Genomic DNA, 15,479 nt, shown 5'->3' on the forward strand with positions numbered 1-15,479 from the left:
TTGGTCAAGGGTTTGCATAAGACTGGGAAAAATAAAGGGGCCTTAGAAAACTGGCTGGGTGGGGCCTGTTCTAGCTCAGAGCCTGGTACTCAGGCTTTGCCAGATCCATTGCTTCCTCTGGTCTGCATGCATGGCTTTGGTCTGCCCTGAAGGCAGGCCCAACCCCCCAGGAAACAGGGACCATGTCCTCAGCACTCTGAGGAACCAAGCAGAAATTTGGCTACCTCTAAGGATGTCTTCACAATTTCTAGATCAAAACCCCTCCTACAAGAGACTGCCTAAACAGCCAAGGCAGGGTCTTCAATTTGAATGCTGGGCTTCCTCTACCACATCTCTTGGGGCCAGCATGTGTTGGGTGGGCCAGCCAAGGCCTTCACCTTGCATCTCAGGGAACAGTCCCTGGCATGGACAATTTCAGAAGCCACCAAGGAGCCCCACCCCTGTCTGCAACTGCATGGCCTGTATCCTCTGCAGGGGACGGTGGCCTGGTGAACTACCATATCCTGTCCGGTGCAGAGGGGAAGTTTGAGATTGATGAGAGCACAGGGCTTATCATCACTGTGGACTACCTGGACTATGAGACCAAGACTAGCTACTTGATGAATGTGTCCGCCACTGACCAGGCGCCCCCCTACAACCAAGGCTTCTGCAGTGTCTACGTCACCCTACTCAACGAGCTGGATGAGGCTGTGCAGTTCTCCAACGCCTCCTATGAGGTGACCATCATGGAGAATCTGGCGCTGGGCACAGAGATCGTGCGGGTCCAGGCCTACTCTATTGACAACCTCAACCAGATCACCTACCACTTTGATGCCTACACCAGCACCCAGGCTAAAGCCCTCTTCAAGATAGACACCAACACGGTGAGGAGCTGGGGCAGGCCAGGAGGGTTCTTCCAATGTGACCATTTACTGGGCTCCTTCAGTATACACAACACTGGTCTTAAAATGTCCTTGAGCCAGGCGCTGGTAGCTCATGCCTGTAATCCTAGCTACTCAGGAGGTTGAGATTTGAGGATCACAGTTCAAAACCAGCCTGGGCAGGAAAGTTTGTAAAACTCTTTTTTTCTTTTTCTTTCTTTCTTTTTTTTTTTTTTGGTCAGTCGTGGGGCCTGAACTCTGGGCTTGGGTGCTGTCCTTCAGCTCTTCAGCTGTAGACTAGCGTTCTACCACTTGAGCCTCAGCCCCACTTCCAGCTTTTTCTGCTGATGTGGTACTGAGAAATCGAACCCAGGGCCTCATGCATGCAAGGCAAGCACTCTACCACTGAGCCACCTTCCCAGCTTGTTAGACTTTTATCTCCAATAAACCACTAGAAAACTGGAAGTGGTGCTGTGGCTCAAGTGGTAGAGGTTGGCCTTGAGCTGAAGAGTTGAGGGAAAGTGCCCAAGCCCAGAGTGCAAGCCCCATGACCAACCAAAAAAAAAATCTTTGAGATAAACATCTCTGTAGTTCTTTTCTTCTTTGTTTTGATTTTGATTTTTGGGTTGGGTACCAATACTAGGGCTTGAACTTGGGGTCTAAGCACTGTCCCTTAGCATGTTTGTTCAAGACTAGAATGCTACTACTTGAGCCATGGCTCCACTTCCAGTGTTTTAATGGTTAATTGGAGATGAGTCTGGATGGGCTGGTTTCAAACCATGATCCTCAAATCTCAGCTTCCTGGGTACCTGGCTTTTTTTTAAAAAAAAACAGTATTAGGGTTTGAACTCAGGGCTTTTGCTTGTTAGGCAGGCATTACTACTCTTTGCTTGAGTTATTTGCTTGACTTATGTTTCAGATAGGGCCTCACACTTTTGCCCAGACTGGCTAATTTTGCCCAGTCCTCTTCTCTCCATTTCCCATGTAGCTGCAGATTATAGATGTGAGCCACCTTGCTTGCCTCATACTTAAAACTCAATGTCCAGCCCTGTCCCCTTCCCATGCTCTCATATGATCCAAGAAATTCCAAGTATTCAGAACTCTGTCTGAGTGCCTAAAACCAACTCCTAGAATAAGGAGAGTCTCTGACATTCCTGTTGCTTAGTAAACTACAAGGGTTTTAGGAGCTTGATCGGGCCAGGGAAAATATCATACATATATTTCATAGGATATCACAGAAAGCTATGCAAGCCATCATGTCTCCCTTTTGACCTTGGCTGTTCAGAAGCCCAGATATAAATTTTATCCTTTATTACAGGTGAATTCTTAGCTAGGTGTTTGGTGCAGTTAACCTCCCATCTACTGTCTGCCTCCTACAACCCCATCTGTACAACCTCATCCTTGCTTTAGTGTATCTTTTTTATCAGAATCCCTTCTTTGAAAATAAGCAAGGTTAGAATCATTCCAATTACCAGATGACTAAGCCTCTTTCCAAACCTCAAAGAGTTTCCAGGCTAGGGGTAGATGTGAGAATAATGAGTGAGGCAGATACCAGCTGCCCATGGAGCTGAGAAAAGAACTCTGATAGAGGTGGAGGGGCACACAGCTGGGACCCACAGAGGGAGCCAGCCCACTTGGCTGGGGAGCAGGGATCCAGTGTGGGACAGGCTCCATGGGAAGTCAGGCAGCTGCTGGCCTCCCTCAAGGGACACTTAGGCCAGGCAGGGGAGGTGACACAGCCTGGCCTGGCTGGAGCCCAGGACTCTTGGAGGTGGGCAGAGTAGGCTCTGGCTGGTGGCTATGAAGATATCACTTGCCCTTCCTCTAGGGTGTTATTACAGTCAAGGGCCTGGTGGACCGGGAGAAAGGTGATTTCTACACTCTGACAGTTGTGGCCGATGACGGGGGCCCCAAGGCGGACTCCACTGTGGTGAGTGTCAGAGTTCCCCATGGCAGCAGCCTTTCCCAACCCCAGCCTTTCCCAGTCCCCCAACATGCATGTTGGGCAAAGAGGCCAAAAACCAGATTATAAGAGCCCCAGTCTACTCTATAAGACCACACAGAGGCCAGTGGGCACCTGGGCCAGGGCTGAGACTGCAGACAGATGGGGAGGGGGCATCAGGGCTGAGACTACAGATAAGTGGAAGGGGCATCAGGGCTGAGACTGCAGACAGATGGGGAGGGAGCATCGGGACTCACAGACCTGGAAAGAGTGGGGGCTGGAAGCACCCTGCCACTAACCATCTGCATCTGCCTTTCTCTCCTGCCTCCTGCCTCCTCCTGCCCACACTGACTACAGAAGGTAAGTAGCATGGGGACTGGCTCTTCATTTCTAGCACTCTCCAAGGCCCCAGACCTCCCTGCCTCCCCTGGAGAGAGAATGTGGATGGACCTGTAGCTGCCTCTCACTCAGATGCTTCATGGCCTCCTGTCTCTCTGCTCTTTTACTCAGAAGCTAGGTGCCCTCTTCTAAGATCGGCCTTCCCATGTTCTCCCAGACCCTATGCGGTCCTGGGATGAGGGTGCACTAAGAAAGGAGTAGTTGGGACACGATTAGGGACTGTGAGGCCTTGTCCCAGCCCTGCTCCTAATTGGCTGTGTGGCCCAGACAAGCAGCTTAACCTCTCTGCTTCCTTTCTGTGGTCTAAGTGAGTTCTCAGCAAAAACCCTGCCTTCCAAAAAGGGGGTACAAGGTGGCCGGATATCTCGAGGAAGAAGCCCTTCATCATTTGGTCCAGAGGAGGTGTTGTGTCCCACTCAAAGCTTCTGTAAAGGAGACTCCCTCGCCCCATTAGGGAGACTGGTGTGGTACTAAGGAGAATTTGAAGTGAGGTGCACAGGGCCAGGCCTGGGAGCACCAGCACAGCAGTGGTGGGTACAGGAGAGAAACTACCCTAGACTTGTGTGAGGTGGGGTTAGGCATGTGCTGGGGTGCAGAGAGAGCAGCCACTGAGGTCAGAAGGGACAAACAGGCTTTAGGTTGGATGGAGTAGGCCAGCAGGAAGCTCAGACTTGCAGGTTGAGGTGGGTGTGGTCCTGGAGGCCCTGAGAGGCCCCTGGGTGGCAGGGGGCTGAGGATGACAGTACTCAACCCTGGGCAGGTCTGACCCCTTCAGAGGTCTCAGGGTGCCCAGCACCTCATTAGCCTTGGTGACAACCGCACTGTCACCCCACTGAGTCACTTTCCTGTGTCTTGAGGGACAGTGCCCACCCACTGGCCCAGCTAAAAGCTACAGGGAGTGAGGAGCCTTTGGTCCCCAAGGTGCCTAGCTGCAGCCACCCTGGCAGGGTCTCAGAGGGCAACTGGTGATTGGGGTCCTCGAGGTGGCAGTGGGTGGGTACCATGTGTCCTCTAGCTCCCCAGGAGAGGGTCTGAGGTGTGCTGAGGGAAAGCAGGGCCTTTTGAATTGCATCTTCACCCACATGGGGGAACGTGCTATACCCCAGCTCATGGTGGCCACAATAAGTCAGGGAATTCAGACTGGAGTGACCAGGGGTGACGCTGACCTAAGCCCATCCCCTGGCAGATGAGGGCTTTGGGCACACCCTCTGTTGTGTCACCCTCCTGTCATGGCCCCCACTGTGGGAAGCAGGGCCTATCCCCTGCTTGCCCCCACATCCCTTCTGCTGGCTTCCTCAAGAGCACCCCACTGCTGCCCTCGATGCTCACTGTGCTACCCCTGCTCAGGCAACAGGGAGGGGATACAGGAGGGGCCCTTTAAAGATGGCACCATATCCTCCCCAGGCCAGAAGCCAAACCACAGCTCATCTCCACCTGACTCCTCCCCACCCCCTCCCCCAGGAGGAACCCACAGGAAGGGGGCGGGGCTCTGCCATAGGAGCTGCACTCAGCAGCCTGGAGCCTGGGTCCTCCTGTCACCCACTGAGGCTGCCTCCTACCCCACTTCACCACCACCATGATCAGTGTTGTCAGCATGGCAGGGGTCTCCCTGGGCTTGAAGTTTGGCGAGGAGACCAAACTCAGACAGACACTGTTCTTTCTTGTCTTCACAAGCATAAGACAGATTTAGAAAGCCAGTGGATCAGGTCACCATACCAATAAATGTATGCCCCAAGAGACAGAGAAATCCTGGAGGGCTTCCCTGAGGAAATGGCCTCAACTGAGCTCTGAAGAATGTGTAGCCAAGAAGAAATGTCAGGTCAGCCAGACAGAACAGAGTGTACAAAGCATGACAAATTTGAATTAAACCTTAACTCCAGTGAGGGAGGATAGAGTCCAATTGTTATTCACATTTCCTAAATCATCAGACTGGGGCTCAAAGGCTTCAGAGAATAAATTCTCTAGCCAGTGTTTAGATTTTGGACAATTTTGTGGTCTACCAGACAGAAGAAGGGAAAAGGTCTGTTACATTAGATCTACCCCCTTAATGTTTGCTCACTTATCTCATTTGCTCACTTATCTCTCCCAGGCTCCCAGCTAGCTAGTCTTCTGGGTGCACTTTTCAGCTGAGAAAATAAAGAACCGGAGAGGTTGAGTAACTCTTTCCGAAGTCCCGCAGCTATTAAGTAGGAGAACTGACAGAGCTGTAAAGCCTGGCTCATTTCCTTGTGGGCCTCACCACTAACAAAGACTGAGGCCAGGCTAGAACCAAGAATCAAGACCTGTTCTGGAGGGCAAGGAAGTGTGAAGGGTCTCAGCGGGGTGTCTGCAGATGCAATGCACACAGAGAGCAGGCTTGAACTCCAGCTCTGTCTGGGGCAGGGCAACAGAAAGAGGCCTGGCTAGGAATCCTAAAACTTAGTTGCCTCCTCACTCTCCCCCAACACTGAACACAGGGGCCAAAAATGGCCCTGCCTGCCCTCTGTCACATGTGATCTGGGAACTAGATGCTGCTCCCACGCTGGGCCCAACCCACATCCAGCTTTCCACAGGAAACCTGGAATGTATGAGCAAAGAAAAATACGTAGCAGGCAATTTACATGTAGCTGGTTTTTATCTGAGAGAAATTCACCTCCCTTGCCTGCCTGCCACCACTCCACTGGGACCCCGTGCCTCCCATGGGCTCTGCTCCTGGGCCCCTCCCCATTCCCCTTCAATCCAGAGGCTGCTGTAAGGAGCCTGGCCAGCAGATGTGTCCTGACCAGCCCACACGTGATTTCCCCTCATGTATGTGACTCATCACCTAAGCCCACTTAAAAATCTGGACTCCTGTTCTCCGGAAAGAACAGAAGACTATGCCAGTACCACAACAGCCTCCCCATCTTCGGCCCTGTATGGCCAGGGCCTGGCTTTACAGCTGCCTCAGTCCCTACGACCTCAAGACTCCTCACCATCTGGGAGCCCTCTCCTTCTCTCCTAATCCCCAAATGGACAACACATGAGCTCAGGGCCCTGGTAGTCCAGGACTGATCGGAGGACTAGTCTCAGCTGCACGCACAGCAGGCTGTTCATGGTTAGGGCAGTGAAAAGAGCTGTAGACATCTGACCATGTCTACCCCACCCTCCAGGTTTATATTACTGTGCTGGATGAGAATGACAACAGCCCCCGCTTCGACTTCACCTCTGACTCCATGGTCAGCGTGCCCGAGGACTGCCCCATAGGCCAGCGAGTGGCCACCGTCAAAGCCCGGGACCCTGATGCTGGCAGCAATGGGCAGGTAGGCACTAAATTGTATAGCCAGAATCTGTTCTACCAGCAGAGGCTCTTTCATGCCTCAGTGACCATCTAAGCCATTTCTATCACCAAGCAGCTCAAGTGCCAGGCCCACACCACTCTCCCAGCCCTCAGGCCACTTTGCTGGCACCTGGGTTCAAGAATCTGCCAAACACACACTGCTTCCACAGGCCTGCTTCCTTTCCCTCCCTCTCTCCCTCCCTCCTTCTCTCCCTCCCTCCCTCTCTCCTTCCCTCCCTCCCTCCTTTCCTTCCTTCCTTCCTTCCTTCCTTCCTTCCTTCCTTCCTACCTTCCTTCCCACCCTTCTTCCCACCCTTCTTCCCTCCCTCCTTCCTTCTTCTCTTCCTCCCTTCCACCTTTCCCTTCCTCCTTTCCTTTTTCCCTCCCTCCCTTCCTTCCTCTTTTCCTTCCTCCCTCTCTTTACAACACTGGGGATTGAGTTCTACCACTGGAATTCTACCCTTCTTTTTGTAGTACTGAATCTTAAACTCAGGGCCTTCAACTTGCCAAGTAATTGCTCTAACACTTGAGCCACACCTCTAGCTCCTGCTCTTTTGCTGTTTCAAATAGGGTCTCACTTTGTGTGTGTGTGTGTGTGTGTGTGTGTGTGTGTGTGTGTACATGCACTCACACCAGTACCTAGGGCCTTAGCTTTTTTTGTTCAAGGCTACCACTTGAGCCACAGTTCCACTTCTGATTTTTTGATGGTTAATTGAACATGAGAGTCACACAGACTTTCCTATCTGGGCTGGCCTCACACCGTGATCCTCAGATTGCAGCCTTTTTATTTTTATTTTATTTTTTGGGTCCGGTCATGGGGCTTGAACTCTGGGCCTGGGTACTGTCCCCCAGCTCTTCAGCTCAAAGCTAGCACTCTACCACTTGAGCCACAGCTCCACTTCTAGCTTTTTTTTTCTGCTTATGTGGTGCTGAGGAATCGAACCCAGGGCCTCATGCGTGCAAGGCAAGTGCTCTACTACTGAGCCACCTTCCCAGCTCAGGTCGCAGCCATTTGATTATAGGCATAAGCCACCAGTGCCCAGCTGGGTCTCACATTTTTTTCTGGAACGAGTCTGAGCTATTATCCTATACATATCTGAGATGACAAACATGGGCCATCACATCCTACTTATTGGTTGAGTTTCTTAACTATTGTCCAGGTAGGCCTCAAATCACAAGTCTCCTGACCTCTACTTCCTGAGTAACTGGAATTCCAGGCACACACCTCCTCAGCGGGCCTGCCCTCCCTGCTTTTGAGGGTCCACAATACTTGTGGCTCAGCCCTCTCTTCCCAGGCATCTTTGCTGGACAGAAGCCCACGCGTGTCTGGGGAAGCTAGGCAGTCTTCCTTGGCCTGGCCTGGCACCTCTCCTCACCAATCCTTACCCCTCACCGGCTCTTCTCCAACAGGTGGTCTTCTTCCTGGCTTCGGGCAACATTGCTGGGGCCTTTGAAATCATCACCACCAATGACTCCATCGGTGAAGTGTTTGTGGCCAGGCCTCTGGACCGAGAAGAACTAGACCACTACATCCTCAAGGTAGGAACTGGCCCTGAGGGCTGCAAGTCACTCCTGACTGCCCAGCAGGGGACCAGATCCTGGCGATCAGTTTCCCATCTGTCACCAAGTAATCTGAGGCAGGACTCTCAGACCAAGAGGGCACAGGGGAGATGGACCTGGGTAGAGTCCTCAGTTCTAGGCCCAAGCAGCTGAGGAGTCTGTCCCTGCCATCAGAGCCAGCAGAAGAGAAAGCTTGCTGGAGGTAGTAGATCCCTGACTCTGTCAAAACCACAGCATGACCTGGGACAGGTGTTTTGTTCTCCCACCCCCCCTACTGCGCCTCCCCTCCCCCCAGTGCAAAACCAAAAGAGCCCTCACTTGGCTTGTTCTGCTGAGATGCCATTCAGGTACAGGTATCAGGAGCCATGATGGCCTCAAAGTCCACCGAGATGCTGTCTGGCCATGTGCTGAGGACTATCGGGGTACCCCAGTGCTATGCCTCTGGGGATCCTGAGGGCTGATGACTGTCTGGTAGCCATAGGAGTGATATTAAAACCCCCAGGGACCAGCTCAGCCCATAGTCAGGACTTGAGCTCACTGTCAGGGACCAAATCACAGTACATGGAGCTGAGGCTTTAGAAGCAAAAGGCCAGCCTTGAGTCTGATCACAGGCCTGTGGTCATGGTCAGGACCTGGCTGATTGCAGAGCACAGGCACTAGTGGAGTAGGGGAGGGGATGACTTGGACACTCTGGAATCCAATTCAAAATGAATCTTGGCAGACTTGAGCAAGAAGCATTTGTAGTGTATGGCAGAAGGGAAAGCTATAGGGAGAGTCCAGAGTTGGCCAGGTCATTTTGGGGGTCATGAATGCCATAAAATTCCTCCGCCCTCCCAGTCTCTCCCATAGGGGGATAGTTCTTGGTTCAGAATCATGGGATCACAGGCTCTGTGACCCTTACCCTTTAGTCCTGACCCAGGCCTCCTCTGCCTCTTCTTCTTTCTCTCAGGTTGTGGCCTCAGACCGTGGCACCCCTCCACGGAAGAAGGACCACATCCTGCAGGTGACCATCCTGGATGTCAATGACAACCCTCCAGTGATAGAAAGCCCCTTTGGATACAATGTCAGCGTGAATGAGGTGAGAGCAGCTTCGGGTGGACTCTGAACAAGAACTGACAACCAAGTGTCTGTGTAAACATCTTCCTGGACCACTGCCCTCTCAGACCTCATATGGGGACTGGCTTTTTCATAATTATGCCCCTTACACCCACTTAGCCTGGGTATCTGTTTGGAGCAGGGAAGGAGAGGAGAGAAGAGGAAAAGGAAGAAAGTGCCAGGCATCAGTGGTTCATGCCTGTAATCATAGCTACTTGGGAGGCTGGGATCTAAGGATCCTGGTTCAGAGTTAGGAAAGTCCATAAGACTCTCACTTCCAAAAGCAGAAGTGGAACTGTGGCTCGATGGTAAAGTACCAGCCTTGAGCATACTGAGTTCAAGCCCCAAGACCACCACTAACTAAATAAATAAAGTGTCCTTGTGCCCTACAGGATGCTGAGGTTTACTCAAGGAGAGCTGCCTATTTTAAAACTGCTTTTTAGCCAGGTGCCTGTAACCCTAACTACCTAGCTACTCAGGAGGCTGAGATCTGAGGATCACAGTTTGAAGCCAGTTCAACAGGAAACTCCAAGAGGATCTTGTCTCTAACTACCCAGCAAAAAGCCAGAACTAGAGTTGTGGATCAAATGGTAAAGTGCCAGCCTTGAACAAAAAAGCCAAGAGTTCAAGCCCCAGTACCAGCAAGCACATGTGCACACACACATACAAACACACATACTTCCATTTTAGCTGGGTATCAGTGGTACATGCAGGTAACCCTAGCTACTCAGAAAGCCTAGAGTTAAAGATTACAGTTCGAAACCAACCCAGGCAAGAAAGCCCATGAGACTCTTATTTTTAATAAACTGTGCATGTGCACATGCGCATGCATACACACACACACACACACACACACACACACACACACACACACACACTCCAAGCCAAAAGTGGAGCTGTGACTCAAGTGATAGAATGCTAGTCTTAAGAGGAAAAGCTAAGGGATAGCACCGAGGCCCTAAATTCAAACCCCAGTATTGGTACAAAATAAATGATATGAGTTAATTTAACTGCATTTTTCCTCAGTCATAAGTCTGGGCTGATGTAGGAAGATTTCTGCTGGGCACTGCTGGGTATCCTGGGATGCTCATGAAGCAGGTGGCACAGGGTGGGGCCCAGTCCCACTACCCAGCCACAGATTGGCTCTTGCACCTCTCCCTTCACTCTACTTCAGTTTGCTCATCTGTAAATGAACTTGACATTCCTAGCATGAACAGGGAACAGACTTCCTGCCTGGAATGACTACTTCCTCTTCTCTTCCCAGAACGTGGGCGGGGGCACTGCTGTGGTCCAGGTGAGAGCAACGGACCGTGACATTGGGATCAACAGCATCCTGTCCTATTACATCACTGAGGGCAATGAGGACTTGACCTTCCGCATGGACCGCATCAGCGGCGAGATCGCCACTCGGCCTGCCCCGCCTGACCGTGAGCGCCAGAGCTTCTACCACCTGGTAGTCACTGTGGAGGATGAGGGTACCCCTACGCTGTCGGTGAGCATTGTCTAAGCCCTTCGCCTCCTGTGAGGGCAGCCAGGTGGGTGGGATGGAATCCACCCAGTGGGTGAATCTCAGACAAAACCATTTGTCACACCTTTAGGCCACAGCTGAGGGTCTTCTTGGAAGACTGCTGACCCACCTGAGTCTCCAGCCATTCCCGGCCTCCGTGCCATCTTCATGGTATCTATGTTATGGTACCAGTTGAGCCATGCTGTGTGCCATGGGGCCACGCTTTCCTATACTATGATATCTTATGAAAAAGCAGCTTTTGGCTGTCTGCTTTAATTGGGGTATGGGGATAGTATTGTAATGCACCAGGGTGGAAGGACTGGTGTCTGTGGTTCAGTCTAATGCTTGGGTGAGCAGAACCACTGCTCATAGCCATATCCCATGGCTAGGGGAGGAGCCACTGGCGCATAGCCGGCAGTGACTGTCTATACTGGGATGCAATCAATGGAGTGTCTGTGATTTGAGAGCAGGAAGTTGGAGCATTGCAAGCTGGCTGTGTGCTGAGGAGCTGGTCGGAACTGGTCAGAAAGCAGAATAGATCTAGAGTTGTTGTTTTGAGGGGCACCAAAGTAGCTCATGTCTGTGGAAGTACTTGGTAAACCATAAGGAGGAGGTAGAGGATCATATCAGTGATCTGTTGCTACAATTACAGTTGAGTTTACCATGTAATTATACAGTGACACTGGTGCATGCCACATGGCAGGCAACATGGAATGACAATATTTTATTCAGCTCTGATACTTCAGGCTGGGAATTTAGATCAGGTTCAACTGTCAGGTTCTGCTGGCTTATTGAGGCTCTCTTCACCCTGTGCAGGCTGCTTCGTGTCGTGGTACCTAGGCTTCGGGGGTTGGCCAGCCATCTGTGGGGGGTGACTAGGGCAACTCCTCCAGCTGTTCACAGAGTATGAGAAGTTTAAATACCAGAAATGGGAAAGGCCTCCTGAAAACCAGGCTGCAAGCTGGCACAGAGTCCCTTTCACAACATTCTCTTAGTCAAAGCAAGTTAAAGGCCAGTTGAGAATCAAGAAACAGAGAAATAAACCCAAAGTTTGAAGTCATAAACGGCAAAGTGTTGCAGAGTGTCGATGTAGTGAAGGGCAAAGATTTGATCCTTTGGGGCAGTCAATCTCCCCAAGGTCCTGATTGCCTAGCTTGGTCTCTCTGCTCACAAGTGACTTTAGACGTTCCTCTTGGGAATGGCCTTGTAGGGGGAGGGCCAGAGCAGGACTGGTGTCTCTGGGGAACAGGTAGGAATACTCCCAGCACTCCCCCGCCACACACACACATACACCGCATTGTGAAGGGCCACACACTCCTAGCTACTCAGGAGGCTGAGATAGGAGGATTGAGGTTCAAAGCCATCTGAGAGAAAGTCCTTGATACTCTTCGGTTAACCAGCAAAAGCTAGATGTGGAAATGTGGTTCAAATGGGATTTTTTTTTTATCCACATTGTGAAGAGCCCAAGAGGTGAGGCTCGCTTTGGCTCCTTCAGTCCTACTGGAGGCCAGTGCCACTGCTAATTCAGCTGTGCACACCAAAGGGCTAAACAGACACATGTAACTTAGTAGGGTCCAGAGCAAAGCAGATATCATTTATTGTGGTAGTAACATGGAAGAACCCAGTTTTGACATAACCCTCCCCCCCACTGGACCTAGCTTTGGCATGAGGATGAATCATCTTGGTTGTCCTTACAAAACCATTTAGAGCTATGCCTGGCTGCCAGCAACAGACCCTGAATGATGAATTCATAAGTCAGAGGGTATTTTCTCACATCAGATCTCTGGGGAGAATTACAAATGTTGATTTCACCCTCAGTAATGTCAGAGGTTGTGTTTCTTGGACTTTCTCTTGTGATTGGGAGATAGCTGCTGTAGCTCAAGTCATCATGTCAGCATTCAAGGCAGGTAGGTGAACAAAAGACAAATTGCTATACCAGCCACTTCTGATCCTTTATCAAGAAAGAGAAGGTTTCTTTGAAGTGGCCTCTGGAGCTCTGCTATATTCTGGCTGGAAATAGTCACATAGACACAACTAGCCACAATGCAGGTTGGAAGGCATGAGGGAGAGGATTGTTATGACTGGCTTATTCCCTGGGGTCCAGGTATATCATTGCCCTAAACCAAAACAGAACTCTGTTAGTGAGAAAGAGATAGAGAATAGATTTGGGGCGCTAGCATTTACCACACTGCCCTTTACCTCTGATGTAGGCAAGTCTGTATACCAGAGAAAAAGAGAGAGAGAGAGAGAGTTTACAGGGGAGGGTACAGCCATTAGAAGCATTCTAAGACCCTGAGGTTAGAGACTAAGTCAGGCTTCCTTTTGGTTCCTAGAAAAACAAGACTTAAAGAAATGGGAAATCACTTGAGATACAGTTAACTACCCAGGATGGTGGCCACGACCCAAACAGTTCTTGCAAAATTTTGGATTGGTCCCCACAGCCAGAGTTTCTAGTTGTTGAACATAGCCTCTTCAGAAACCCAGCCCAGTCCTGTAGGAACCATAAAACACCCCTTCAACCCCTCAGTCCCCTTGAAGCAAATCTCAGCCCATCCGGCTCTCTGGTGTGGGTGTGGAAAGTTGGGCAGCAGTTATGATCCCCACCCTAGTTATCATCAGTTCTTTTTTTTTTTTTTGTCAGTCATGGGGCTTGAACTCGGCGTGGGCACTGCCCTTCAGCTCTTCAGCTCAAGACTAGCACTCTACTGCTTGAGCCACAGTGCCATTTCCAGTTTTCTAGTGGTTTTTTATTGGAGATAAGAGTGTCACAGACTTTCCTGCCCGCTTTGAATTGTGATCCTCAGATCTCAGCCTGCTGAGTAGCTAGGATTACAGGTGTGAGCCACCAGCGCCTGGCGCTATCACCAGTTCTATTCCCCAAGGCCCTGTAAAGCAGCCTCAGGTGACCAGGATCAGGGATGGTGCTTTGAGGCTAGCATACAGGGAGTAAACATGTGGTGGTCTGGGCTGTATCAGACCTGACTTTCTTTAGACAGCAACTAGTTTTAATGAGAAAAAAAAAGATTTATAGAAAAAATAAGTTGAAAAGAATCCCTTCTTTTGTTGTTTCCCCTACTTCCTCCAGTTTGGAAAGACCTCTGTGACTTGAGTTTTGGAGCAGACACTGCTGTGGCTCATGGACACAGTCTGAAAAAGTAACACTGGGCCCTGATGGTTCATTCATTCATTCATCTATCCATCCATTCACTCACTCATTCAGCCAGTGATCAGCTAATGATCCTTGAAGGCCCCTGTGTGAGGCATTGCTAACAGAGAGAAAGACACTGTTGTCACAGCCTGAATAAAGGTGTTGGGAGCCACCAGGTGGGTGGTGCATTGGAGAGAGCTTAGGGATGGCTTCCTGGAGGAAGTGGCACCAGTGCATTCTCGATTGGTCAGTCATGGTGGCACAGCTGAGGGGGAAATAGGAAATATATTTCAGCCCAGGGATCAGCCTGGACACAAGCTAAGGACGAAGAATAATCCTGGTGTGGGCACTATGAGGGGGTCAGCAAGGGTAGCCAGCAGCACACAGGACTCACTGCACAATCTGTAGGCCAAGAGCTGGTCCCACTGCCTTCCCAAGAGCCCTTTTCTCCCTCTGCCCTAGTTGAGAGTGAGAAAGGGCAGAGCTGACAAACTGGGGCCCTGTAGCCCATGCTTGCTGTGACTAGTATTTGCCTCTGAGAACCACCAGACTCCAAGATTTGCATCCTCTGACAAAATCTCACCTCAGGGTGATGAAGGTCTCCAAAGACACACCTGAAAAGGAAGTGACTAGAGCAAAGGAGCAAAGTACTCTAAAAGCCAGAAGACTTTCATTCCCATCCATATCTTAAAGGGCCAAGGCTCTCTAATCCCAGAGCCTGGGAGTCAGCTGCCAAGACTTCCCCAAAGCTGAGACGACCTGTACCAAAGGTCCCTCCTACCTACTTTTTCCCCAGGCCAGTTCTACCTTGTTTTCCCAGAGATGTGCCTTCCTGCACATGGCAGAGGCCATCTCCTCCCAGACTTCAGCCTGTACTTCCCAGGCTAGGAACAGCTGGGTTACAAGAGGCAACTGGGCCAGCCCCAGGCCTGCCATACAATGGTATGCTACCGCACCACAGGAAGTCATTGCACAGTCAGCCTTGTGTGAGCTCCGGGACACAGAGAGGGAGCCCTGGACTGGGGAGAGGCCCTAATGGCCATCAGGAAGGGTTAGGCCTGCAAGAGGAAGGGATGGGCCCAGGGAAGAAGGATGGAAGGCAAATGGAGGTCAGGAGCTGAACCCTGGCCAAGTCCCAGAAGTACCCTTGGCAGGAGGTAGAAAAGCCGGGACAGAACGCCTGCCACATGAATTGCAGCCATCAGGAAATAGTTCCAGATAACAAGTCCCGACTTCTCAGGCTGCTGAGGACAAGCAAAGGACCAGCTGGAATAGGAAACAGAATCTCTAATGTCTACTTCTGACCCACAAGGCCCTAGCTGTGACCTTTCAGTGACATGGGAGGCCTGGGTTGCTCACCACATTTGGGGTGGAGAGCTCCTTCTGTTTATCACTCCTGACCTCTGCAGCTTCTGAGATCCCTGCTTCCCCTGGCCGGGCTCAGGACCTGCATCTGTACCCACACCAGCCCAATGGAACTGCTCCAAACCCTTGCCTTCCCTTTGCTTCCTAAAGGACCTTCTGAAGTTGCTGAGATGCTGAGCATGCCACTGACTGAGTGCTTTCAGAGATCAGCATAGAGTATGTTCCTTCTCTGACCCCTAATGCAAGTGAGGTGGGTACATAGGCAGCTGCACCTCCCAGGAATCTTTTGGTTTCATGGTTACCAGGCA

General features: G+C 51.0%; 1 protein-coding gene across 6 annotated transcripts in view; it reads left to right on the forward strand.

The window, feature by feature from the left end:
• Cdh23 (cadherin-related 23) overlaps nt 1-15,479 on the forward strand; it is a 323,607-nt gene that overhangs the window by 241,332 nt on the left and 66,796 nt on the right. For all 6 annotated transcript variants that reach the window (XR_001175416.1, XM_013025633.1, XM_013025635.1 and 3 more), the window contains 7 exons: nt 475-863; nt 2,689-2,790; nt 3,160-3,162; nt 6,330-6,479; nt 7,907-8,035; nt 9,006-9,134; nt 10,416-10,643. Coding sequence is in view for 5 of the 6 variants with exons in the window: in XM_013025633.1 (XP_012881087.1) it covers nt 475-863; nt 2,689-2,790; nt 3,160-3,162; nt 6,330-6,479; nt 7,907-8,035; nt 9,006-9,134; nt 10,416-10,643 (1,130 nt within the window). In the remaining variant the exon portion in view is untranslated. The remainder of the gene's footprint in view (nt 1-474; nt 864-2,688; nt 2,791-3,159; nt 3,163-6,329; nt 6,480-7,906; nt 8,036-9,005; nt 9,135-10,415; nt 10,644-15,479) is intronic.

This window comes from Dipodomys ordii, unplaced genomic scaffold (assembly GCF_000151885.1).
Source record: "Dipodomys ordii isolate 6190 unplaced genomic scaffold, Dord_2.0 Scaffold86, whole genome shotgun sequence".
Taxonomy (NCBI): domain Eukaryota; kingdom Metazoa; phylum Chordata; class Mammalia; order Rodentia; family Heteromyidae; genus Dipodomys; species Dipodomys ordii.